The following is a 12,364-nucleotide window of genomic DNA, read 5'->3' as shown; positions in this document are numbered from 1 at the left end:
TTTATATTTATTTTACTTCAATGTTTAAAGGATTAACGTCAGCTACAATATGGGTAAACAATTTTCTATTGGTTTTGTTTAATAGCCTATACTTCACAGATTTAAGTCCTTCCTGCCAAAATCTTCTTTTTGCTTTACTTAGAGTTTTTTGTCTGCAACAATACACAGTTGTTTAGTTCATTATAGAGTTCAAGTTCATTCATCAAAATCAGAACCTGTCTATATTATTTGTCAGAATGAAAGTCTTTACCGATTGTAGTTAATATAATTAGGTTCATGAGGTAAAGCTGCGTATCGTGCAATGGATTGATTGTATCGTCGGACAGGAAACCTTCGTGCTTGCAGTCTGAAATGTGTGAATAATTTTATTCTACTAAACCTAACAAACTCTAGATATCTATTCTTGTTTCTTAACTTACAGACAATTATTACCAATATACTTTCCAATTACTACTACTAAATCGATGAGAATAAATCATTCACTATAAATCTATAAATTGTCAATCAAATTTCATTCTGATTGTACATTTTCGCGTTCTATCTTAAGATAGCGATTGAGATTGTTTATTGATATCGGCTGTAAATTATACACAAACCTTATGAAGATGTCATCGTCTTCTGCACCCCAATTCCAATATTCATTTGAATATCCGTTAATAGCTATGTATTGGGCAGTTGTTAATGCTGTTACACCACCGAACAATTGCAGGTAGGGGGTTCTGTAAGTGAATTTATAGAAGTATAAGTCATTGGCAACGAATTTCTAAAGAGCACTTAGGATAAGGGTAAATTTCATGCAATTTAAGAACAATACTGTGGACTAAAGTTTGTGAACAAATATCTTCTACGTTTTCGGTGACCTTACCTGTGTATTACACAATGACACGTATTGCAGAAAAAGATCTTGCGTTGCATGACTTACTTTTTTAATAGAAATGCGACTGTTTTTTTTATTTTGCTGTTCTTTCGCGAACAGCTTAGAGACAAAGCATGTTTATCAGAACAAAAAGCTAAACCTCAACGCGATATTCAGGCAAAAATGCCTACTTACTGAAACCCATGATTTTCGACAGCAGCAGACATATGAGTTGGGTTCATCGGGCAGTGGTATAATATTCTCTCGTCTAGAGGTATCAGATCAACGTCGTGGAATATGTAGCAGTGCCATGAACCGTAACGTTGACTTTCTAAGAACCCAATGTTGAACAACGTACCTTTGTTGAATTTGTCTTTAGCTGGAATAGAAATTAATGAAAGTAGGGAGGTGACGGGCTTATTTAGTAAAGATCCTAGCGCAAGTGGCTTGTGAATTATTTTTTATTTATTTTATTGCAGTTGAACGAGATTAGCCATACGATTGACCAAACAGTAACAACACCATTAAGAACTAAATACAAAGTACCACGTGAGACACTGCGCACGACATACTAACACATACTTGTTAAGTCTCATAATGCTCAGTAATTATGATGACTACAATTTCTTTCAGACCGGAACATGGGCGTGGATGCCCACTGCTACTTGACGGTAGAAATAGACAATGTGGTGGGACCTACTCAGGCGGCACCTAGCATACAAGAGATCTAGCACTAGTTATTTTTATATTCAAGCACGGCAACTCATTGCATCTGATGGTAACCGGAGTTGGGTCCAATAAAATGTAGACTGACAAGTGATGATTATCTCTCGGTAGTCCACACAATTATGCAGGCCTGTTGGAATTAGGCATTAGGCCAGCGTGGTAGACTAAGGCCGAATCTGCCTCCGTAGTAGGTGAGGCCCGTGACCAGCAGTGGGATAGTACATAATACAGGGTTGATATTATTTTATTACTGATATTTCGGTTCTGTGCCTATGGCCTGACCTCTGAGATTACCTCTCCTATTTACGGTCACGAAGTGGGTGTGTGTGCATATTACCTATCCTTTTCTTTCCCTAACTTACCTAGTTATCGCTGTCTCTCTTTCTTATGCTGTGCTTGGCGGCTAGAGTCGGGCCGCACCGAGGCGGAAGGCCCGCCTAATTTCTTCAGTACGCTTTTGTTTACGCAAGCGAGTGGTGTGTGTTCAAATAAAAAATAAAAAGTCGTATAAACGTTGAGTAACGTTCGAAATAAATTGTTAAGGTGAGTACACTAAAATGCATATTTTGTTTTTCTCAGATACTTTCTTCGTGCACATCTACCGCGTAATACCTACCTACTCATCTCGGTTTCCAACCAGATGTAGATGAACGAATGAGTTTTCCGATCTCGGGTCCTAGCCCAGACGGGTTATCAAATCTCACATTACGTAACATGTACGTAAATGACCAGGAAGAAAACCTGAGTCGACCGGGGCCTGGAGCTTCTTGGTCCGACCGGGCCCAGAGTTTGGCCCGACTGGACCAGAACTCTTGGTCCGACCGGACCCAAACTTTGGGCCGACCGGACCCGAGCTTTGATCTGACGCGACTGTGTCGGGTGGCTGATCCGCCGGGCCCAGTGTTTGGCCCGACCGGACCCGGAATTCGGGCCGACGGCGACCATGTCGGGCGGCTGGTCCGGTCGGGTCCGGAGTTTGGCCCGACCTGCTCCAGATTCTGAGCCAGTCCGACGTGGAAGTCGGATTACGATGATTGTACGGCCCCTAGTAACATTTATATATTACTAAAATTTAAAAGTTCCAATTTTTACCAATCGACAGATGGCGACTTCGCAAAACCTCGTCACACTGGGTGAACTATTTCATCGGGATTGTGAAGAAGACGACGAAGAACTCCTAAGCAAAATTAAAGTAATCATCGAAAACAGTCTTCCAGAGGGTTGGAGAGAATGGGAAGTTGTCGATTGGTCTAAAGAGGACCTTTTAGGAAACAAAATGGACTACAAAGTGCTTAACAAAATACGGTTCGCCATTCCATCAATAGAGCTGGTCCAAGCATTCTATCCTGAAGCAAATACAATCGGCGAAAAATCCTACAAGAATATGAAAATTAGACTTTTAGAGTGGGACATTTGCAGAGCTCTAATCACGAATCCAAGTTTTATAACAGCAAAACTGCGCGGGTCAATGGCAAAGGCAGAATTATTTAACAGAGCAGTCGAACCAATAAGAGCATCTGTTTACTCCAGGGAACAGATCTCGGATACTCTTACGGAAGAATCCCACCAAAATAGGATTAGAAACCGATCTAGATCTGATTCAAGAAACAGAATGAGCCAACATTCAGCTCGCAATATGTCAAAAACAAAACAAACAAGAAAACGACAAAGAATTTCATCATCTTCGTCGGATGAAATTAACTCCCAATACCCACAGTCACTTGACAGAAATAAAGGTTACTCAACACCATCCTCACATGCATCAAAAAGGAATTCCACTGATTCGAGACTAGACCGCATGGAGGGAATGATGCAGAACCTGTATGAGATGGTGTGTGCAAATAAAGAAAATGATAATAGGTCAGAAAACTTGAATTGGCATGCTCCGAGCCCAGTGCTAGACATACCCCTAAGTGATCACATTAATGAACCGAACAATAATTGGGACATTTTTTCACCGGCTACAAAAGAGAGCGAGCCAACAGTTCCCAGACCAAACCCTATTTTGGAACAACAAGGTTTAAAATGCCAAAGGATGGGAGAGCCTACATGGAACAAAATCCGTTACGCTGATTCCCAAAAGAAGCTCCAAGCCTCGCCCGTATTCCACTGTCTACGTGTTAATTCATCTCTGTATCAACACTCTCAGCCTAGTCAACTTAGAGATCTGCTAGGAAAATGCGACTCTACTTACGGCACTATAACACATGGTCTTTTAATGCAAAGGCTGCGGCTTCAAGAGGCCCTACAAAAAATTGCAAGTCAACACCCCGAAGCCACTGAAAGTTTAAAAAATATGTTAGCTGCAGATAACGAATTTCGCTCAATATCTGACGACTTACTCCAGTACACTTGCGGGAAACGTGCTGAAGTAATAGAACTCCGGCGAAAATCATATGAGCCAAAGAACAATTACTACAGATCCATCCTTAGTGAGATCCCTCCTTCTGGAACCCATTTATGGGATGAAGCTAAGCTACAAGAGGCCATTAAAACTCATGGCCTCTCGAAAATTGCTCCGCCCCCTCGTCGAACAATACCAAATTATTCGGAAAAAGACAACAAGAAAAAACAACACCGAGACGTTACCTCTGCCAAAAAGCTGCACCAAAGTAATAAGAAATATAGGAAAATGGAATTCAAACAACCCCAGAAACTACAACCTCTAAAGGACCACAAACGTCAAAGTTTTAAAGAAAGGAGAGGGGGGGAGAGGCGACGTTATCTTTGACTACAAAGGTTTCCGAGCGGGACAACTAGCCGACTACGTATTAGCTTGGAAAAATCTGGGTGCACCAAAATCCATCATAAACATCATAAAAGGCTATGTAATCCCGTTCTCGACAAAACCACCAATCACACCTTTCTTACCAGTATTATTAAAAAGATTCCAAACACCAAGTTCTCTGCCGATGGACAAAGAAATTTCAAAAATGATCGTACAAGGAACCATCCAAGAATTAAAATGCAAGACCGGCTTTCTGTCAAAAATGTTTTTAACACCAAAGCCAGACAAACAATGGAGACCAGTCTTCAACCTAAAAAGGCTGAACAAATATATACAATTACAAAAATTTCGGCTTATAAATCATCGCAAACTACAATTCTTCCTACAAAAAGACGACTACATGACCAAGATAGACCTATCACAAGCATATTACCATATTCCTATAACAAAAAGACACTGGCGTTACCTAGCACTACATTATCGAAACTCAACCTATGCACTGACAGCACTGCCTTTCGGCCTGAGCTCTGCTCCACAAATATTCGCAAAAATAACAAATTGGGTGGCCAAACTTCTCAGAAAACAGAATATGCGATTGGTTGTATACCTAGACGATTTTTTGATTGTGAATCAAAACCCACAACAACTAAGCAAAGAAGTATCAAAAGTCTTAAGAACTCTAAAAACTCTGGGTTTCGAAGTAAATTGGAAAAAGTCGGTGTTAATCCCAACAAAAGAAATCACATTTCTAGGGATCAATTGGGATACAAGATTGAACCAAAAGAGCTTACCATCAGAAAAAATACAATCACTAAAAGTGAATATTCAAAAATTAATAAAAATAAAAAAATGGAGTTGGCACCAAGCAAAATCTATATTGGGAAAAATGGAATTCGCTTCTTTCGTAATACCATTAGCTCGATTACACTGCCGAAAAATCCAAAGAACTATAATCTGCTTGCCAGAGTCAAAACCAAACCTACGCCTCAAAATAAAACCAGAAATAATTCAGGAGTTGCAATGGTGGATAAAAAATTTACAACAAAATTCAAACATAATCATGAAAGAGCCGGAAATTTACCTAGCTACCGACGCCTCGAACACGGGATGGGGAGCAGAATTAGAAGACAAACTAATTTCAGGACTATGGACTACCTCCCAAGAAAAATGGCACATAAACAAAAAAGAAATGTTTGTTGTATACAAAATCTTGTTAAAGTACCAAATAACACTACAGAACAAAAGTATTCTCATACAGTCCGACAACAAAACAGTAGTTGCGTACTTAAAAAATCAAGGGGGTACCAAATCGGCAACACTCCTAAAACTTGCAGGAGACATATTGAACCTGGCAAACCGCAGAAAGATAGAAATACAAATAGAACATATACCAGGTCAATACAACATAATATCAGATCGCCTCTCAAGAGGCAAGAGCTTACCAGACTGGCACCTATCAAAGTCAATACTAAAAGTAATCTTCAACAAATGGGGCACACCGTGCATCGACTTATTCGCAACCCAAGAATCTGCAGTAGTCGCAAGATATGTAACACGATTCCCATGCAAGCAGGCAGAATACGTAAATGCATTCACAAAGATGTGGGCTTACAAACTAGCTTGGATATTCCCTCCACCATTGATACCCAGAATACTACAGCATCTCAAACAAAGTCAAGGGACATTCCTACTCGTAGTCCCCAGATGGGAGAACGTCTTCTGGCGACCGATTCTCAAGAAAAGAGCCCTAGACAGACCGTTCACAATAAGGAATCTACACAATCATCTGATAGACCTTCAAACAAACCATCCCCCCCCCAAGATACAAAATTTATGCTTGGAAGTATGGAAAGTACGGGGTGGGCCAATTTAATAAAAAATTGGTCATTAGAAGATAAACAAATTTTGATAACATCATGGCGTAAGTCATCCCTCAGTACTTACTCAGCAGCATGGAAGAGCTGGTGCCAGTGGACTAAGCAGAGAAATGTCTCAATTAACGATCCACGTCCTATCGAAGTAGCACAATACCTCTGCTACTTACACTATAGCAAGAAATTGTCTTACAAAACGATCTGTTTACATAAGTCTACAATAGCAACATTTTCAAACCCTTTGAATGCTGAGAAAATTTCGAATGACATAATAATTAAACATACTTTAAAAGGTATCTTAAATGCCAACCCTCAAACTATTCGAGCAAAAATCTGGAATATCAATATATTATTATCTTGGATACGCCATAATCCTCCAGATCTAACAAGTCTTTTTCAAGTCTCAAGACACCTAGCAATACTGCTACTTTTGTCATCTGGTAGAAGAGTGCACGACTTAACTCTTTTAAGGATAGATGGAGAGTTTTTAATACAATCAGAAAATGAAGTTGTCTTCTGGCCACAATACGGATCAAAGACAGACAAATTTAATTATTTGCAATCTGGGTGGAAATTAGTAAAAAATGAGGAAGAATTATGGGATATTGTATATTGGGTTAAAAAATACATTGGAATGTCATATTCAAGAAGACAGACCAATGGTCAAGCAGTATCCATTCCTATTCGTTACAACACGAGGAAGAATAGGACCAGCTTCTCGTACAGTAATAGCAGGATGGGTGCGAACAGCTTTAATGTCAGCAGGAATTGAAGCAGGTGCCGGTAGCACCCGCTCTGCAGTGGCCACTTACCGACTTAATAACTGCCTACCATTGGATGAAGTACTGAAGAAAGGAAATTGGCAGGGGCCAAACAATTTTTTTAAATATTATTATAAAGAGATTGATAAATCTCTAGGCTGTGAAAATAATAACACTAAGAACATTGTCACACAAACTTTTGTGCCTTTGTAATACTTATTTGAAATGTGATTCAGTTACTTTTATATGTTGATTTTATATTCGTTAACTAATTATTATTAGCGATAGTAAGATTTAAGGTAAAATATATTAATAATTAAGAAGTCTGTTATTCGTATGTTTATCAAATAGAAAATTTTATTATGTTCATTTGATTATGTGATCTAAATAAGAAGACTGAATTGATCTTAATTACATAAGGATCTACTTGATTTACATTCATATGTTAAACTGGAATAAATAATTCATTTACTAATTCTATAATGTGATAAGTACTGTTTTGTTTGTTTTTAATTAAACTGGATTTTATCTTTATCTCTATGCTTTCGTTTCTTTTCTGGCCAGCAGCCAGAAACCAATGTTGAATGAAAACCTATTCAATTCTATAAACCCTAAGTGAAAAATATCACAGTACGCCGCTGTGCCACTAGCTAGCAGGCCGGCAGATTGAAAACATATCTCAGAGGTCAGGCCATAGGCACAGAACCGAAATAGACCAATTTTCCCCCCAAAGGGAAGAAAATTAGTATTTCGGGTCTTGCCGTAGGCCTGACCAAGGCAATTACTTGCCGCCTTATAGTACTGAAGAAATTAGGCGGGCCTTCCGCCTCGGTGCGGCCCGACTCTAGCCGCCAAGCACAGCATAAGAAAGAGAGACAGCGATAACTAGGTAAGTTAGGGAAAGAAAAGGATAGGTAATATGCACACACACCCACTTCGTGACCGTAAATAGGAGAGGTAATCTCAGAGGTCAGGCCTACGGCAAGACCCGAAATACTAATTTTCTTCCCTTTGGGGGGAAAATTGGTCTATTTTATTTCTTCTTCACGTTGTTGCACTTACCACATTGTTCTATTACGAATATTCTGTATTCCAACAGCTGTTTCATCAATAATGTGTGTATGTAATAAAGAAAGATAATCAGATTTGTTTCTCTATTCCTGAAAACATATTAAGAAAGAACATTATATAGCTATTCGCCTATGTAAGTTCGTTTAAAAAGGTTTTTTGTAACTTCCGTATGGTTTTGTATCCGGATGGCTTCAGTTTTGTATTTAATTATTAGTTCTAGTATTCATACTGATATCATAAATGCAATGTGAACTGTGTTACGATTTTATAGCTAAACCCATTTCGCTGAAATTTGGTACGGAGTAAACTTGAAATTCAAGAAAGGAAATAGCTCTACTTTTTTCTTATAAAATTATATCGCAAACCGAATATGCTATTTTCTTTGGAATAATAAACAAATAACCTGTAGGGCACTAGAATCGCAATCTTGTGTCTAGAATGACAATTATTGGGCGCATAAGAACCACCGGATTTCACTTGGGGATGTTGTTTTTCCACCCATTCTAACTCAAGTCTTGTCTTATTCACTGATATTGGACCTGGCAAAATATACCATAATGTTATATTTTTTAAGTACAAAATCACACAATATACTTTGCATGAGCGTATTCTCAGTACATACCTAGGCTAGACATGTTTAAATAGCATATGAATATATTTTTCGTAGGCCTTGTTGGTATTGCCAATATCTGTACTACATTTTTGCCTGAAATTTAAATAAGATAATCTATTATAATAAAGGAGCTTGTTTTACAACTTCTGAATAAATGTTACTCTTCACATATATAGGCCAACCGAATATATAAGTTGCACTTTAATCTATAATTCCAAATAAATTGTAATAAAACGAATTTGCCTGCATTAACTGTTTACTATAATGGTTCAATCCAATTTACTTGAATCTTGTGAAACGGGACCTATTTACTTTATGTGGTTATATATAAATGTGTTTGCTATGTGAGAGTCCTTCGTTTCTACATAGAATTCGCATTATTATTGAATCGGGGTCAATTGAGTACTGAATAGCTAATAGATATATTTAAACATGTTTAATTTTTATTAGTTCATTATTTGGAAGCGCGGACAGATTCGGCCAAATTAATTTACACACAACACAACACACATAAATATATATATAGTATGTATTCGAATATAAAATCTTTTCGGTGGGGGTAAAAGAAACTGTCAAATATTATTAAAAAAGAAGAATGACATTACTGACTGTTGAAGAAAAAATTACTGTCGGCAAAGAGAATTATAATTTATAAATCGGAACAAAAGGGGCTCCCGGGAGCACATGCATAAAGAAAAGGAATTTGGGGGTGAGTTTATTTAATTATATATTAGTATGTATGTATAAGACCACACAGGATCGAGAAGTCCGCACGTTGGCCGAAGAAAAATTTATGTATTAACATCTATTACATAACATTTGGTCCTAATCGAGCCGGATATACTGGTTTTTAGCGGCTTCCGCTGATGTGCGGGGTTCTCTTTGTACAAAGAAAACACTATCGGTTCCTTCTCGAAGTATTCTGGCGGTGTATGAATACTTTGATAAGGTAATATTTATTCGTGGTTATGCGGATCATAAACACGAATAATATATATATATTGCGGATTTTGCGATAATATTGTTTAAAGTCATATTTGCAGTGATAGCTGCCATTTCTCTTTTCACACTTCACAGAGAAACTCATAATATTGCGGTAGGGCTACATATATTTATTTCGTTTCCTTTATTATAATATGACATACATTACGTATCCAAAGATACATTGCACACTCACAACGAAATTGATTTGGTTCAGTCTGGTGTACGTTTCTTTGTGGAAGAATTAATATTTGTGTAAGTGGTCTAATATACATATATTTTGTGCGGTTATGCGGTTTTAGGGATTATATTAATATAAAACGCAAATAATAATTTATTTTTATGGTGACATTTTTTATTTGCGTGTCTGACAATTGTATGTCAGAAAAGTATTTGAAAAGCGATTTTCTCTTGTCGCTTAGCGGTCTAGCGGTTGGTGCGGTATAATTTCATAGTGTGGTGTGATCTTGGACGCGGGTTCAAATCCACCTGAAGTATTTGTATTCCTTGCTTTTGTATAACAATATAGATATTTTATTGCGGGCCTCCAAATTTGTCTGAGGGGAGTATTCTATTATTTTAATATTTAATAATTTTAAATTTCCTTAAAATGCCTCCTAAAATTCAACTAAGACTTTTGAAAGTGAAGTATGATACAGCGTTATTAAATTTAAACAAGCTTCACGAGATTTCACAGTCAGGGCTAGGTTCTGAGGGGAAAAGAAGTGAATTCAAAATAAGATATGCCGATTTGGAACACATTTACACGGAATTCACTTCTAGTCATATGGAGTACCTAGCTAACTTGGAGGATGAATTTGAAATAGAGAGAGTTTACCCAAAATACATGGTATATAACCAAAATATTATGATGTGAAACGGCAGTTTTTAGATTTATTTCCTGAGGGCAGCTGTCGGTCTTCTGAATATGGCATTGCTTCTTCCACAGATAGGAAAAAGAACGAGCATGCCATTTTACCAAAGGTTCGGTTACAGACTTTTAACGGAAAATTAGAGGAATTTACATCTTTTATGGAATTATTTGAATCATTGGTTGGTAAAGATCCAAAATTGTCTGATACTGAGAAATTATATTACTTACTGGGGTCTCTTGATGACGAGCCAAAGAGTCTTACTAAGCATTTGTCCGTCACAGGTGACAATTATTCAATAGCTTTGGATTTGTTGAAAAGACAATATGGTAACAAACGAGCATTAGCCGATAAATTGTTACAAAATTTGTTGGCAACGACTAGGGTTATCAATAATTATTCTTCTTTGAAACAATTTCTTAACACTTTGGTTGTGAATACAAAAGGGTTAGAAAAAATGAATTTCCCTGTAACGGAGTGGTCTTATCTTTTATTTTATATAAATTTTCAAAAACTTGACTCTAGTTTGAAAAAACGTTTTGAAGCTAGATTATCTAACAAGGAATTGCCTGATTTTTCTGATTTGATTCAGTTTTTGGAGAAGGAAGTTAGGATCTTAGAGTCTAGTGGCGATGGTCAAAGCGGTAATAGTGGCTCTGTGAATTCTCGGACACCATGCCACGTTTGTGTGAACCAATGATGGTTTGCAAGCTATGTAAGCAAGGAAGTCATCATTTATCAAAATGTGTGAAATTTTAACATAGTATCCACACCAGCGGAAGGAGCATGTAAAAGAATTTCGGCTTTGTTTTAGGTGTTTAGGGAAGCACAGTATTGATCAGTGCGTATCGAGTTGGTCATGTTACAAATGCAATTCTAATAAACACCACTACCTTATCCACTTTGATTTGCGGCCGGTGGTTACAGCAGGGGACGTGTCAGGGGTTCCACGATCGGGTGGTGGACCACGTTCACCAAGTGCTAATGAAAATCGGGTAGTTGCACACAAATTGGACACTAGTGGTGAAAAGGCTACTTGTACCACAGCTAGGGTAGGGGGACCTGTTAAAGATCATCATGGGGTAACTGCGTCAGCAGTGGATGATGATATAGCTTTATCTGTCTCTAACATAAATAAAACTATAGGCGGACAGTGCTACTAGCAACAGCTATAGTACGTGTCATGGACAGATATGGGGAGTACCATGAAGTTCGTGCGCTACTAGATGGGGGTAGTCAGACTACATTTATCACCGATACCGTTGTTAAAAGGCTTGGATTAAAACGATTTAAGTCCAATTCTATTTCGGTAACGGGTTTAGGGGGAGGACTTGTGAGTGATTGTAGAGGAGGCGTAAATTTGGTTATGTGTTCTAAATATTCGGAACATCCTAGATTGGTAACAAGGGCAATAGTATTAGGCACTATCACTCATAACCTGCCGACTCAAACTCTGTCTCAAAATTTTGCGGAATGGTATAGAGGTATCTATTTAGCGGATGACCAATTCTTTGTTAGTCGAGCGGTTGATATTTTAATAGGTGCCGATCTCATGGGTGAAATCATGATTGGTGATTGTGTGAAAGTTAATGATTATTTGCCACGCGCAATGAATACGGTGTTTGGTTACGTATTGATGGGTCCAGTAACCCATAAGGTTTCTCAATGTGATGAGCGGTCTCAAACATTTTCGCGGCATATGTTACCACAAACCAGATTTTGGAAAATTTCTGGGAGGTGGAAGATATACCGGAATCGGTATTAGTTAATCCTGAAGATGCGGATTGCGAAAATAGGTTTCGTGAAACGCATCAACGGGATCAAACGGGGAGATATATAGTGGTGGTTACCCTTTTTAGACGATAAACCTGAATTGGGGGAT

General features: G+C 38.0%; 2 protein-coding genes across 2 annotated transcripts in view; one reads left to right on the top strand and one right to left on the bottom strand.

Moving 5' to 3' along the window:
- Positions 1–5: 5 nt before the first annotated feature.
- Positions 6–12,364, bottom strand: part of LOC119188947 (beta-1,4-N-acetylgalactosaminyltransferase bre-4-like) — an 18,563-nt gene continuing 6,204 nt past the window's right edge. Inside the window, exons 3-9 of the mRNA XM_037437234.1 lie at positions 8,639–8,722; positions 8,420–8,555; positions 8,008–8,105; positions 1,052–1,235; positions 597–719; positions 251–346; positions 6–152 (exon numbers count right to left, since the gene is read on the bottom strand). Coding sequence (XP_037293131.1) covers positions 8–152; positions 251–346; positions 597–719; positions 1,052–1,235; positions 8,008–8,105; positions 8,420–8,555; positions 8,639–8,722 — 866 coding nt within the window. The 3' untranslated portion in view covers positions 6–7. The remainder of the gene's footprint in view (positions 153–250; positions 347–596; positions 720–1,051; positions 1,236–8,007; positions 8,106–8,419; positions 8,556–8,638; positions 8,723–12,364) is intronic.
- Positions 9,220–12,364, top strand: part of LOC115451728 (beta-1,4-N-acetylgalactosaminyltransferase bre-4) — a 22,470-nt gene continuing 19,325 nt past the window's right edge. The window contains exon 1 of the mRNA XM_037437236.1: positions 9,220–9,338. The gene's annotated coding sequence lies outside the window, so the exon portion shown is untranslated. The remainder of the gene's footprint in view (positions 9,339–12,364) is intronic.

This window comes from Manduca sexta, chromosome 10 (genome assembly GCF_014839805.1).
Source record: "Manduca sexta isolate Smith_Timp_Sample1 chromosome 10, JHU_Msex_v1.0, whole genome shotgun sequence".
Taxonomy (NCBI): domain Eukaryota; kingdom Metazoa; phylum Arthropoda; class Insecta; order Lepidoptera; family Sphingidae; genus Manduca; species Manduca sexta.
The sequence above is the reverse complement of the archived record's forward strand: the minus strand, read 5'-3'. Positions and strand labels throughout refer to the sequence as shown.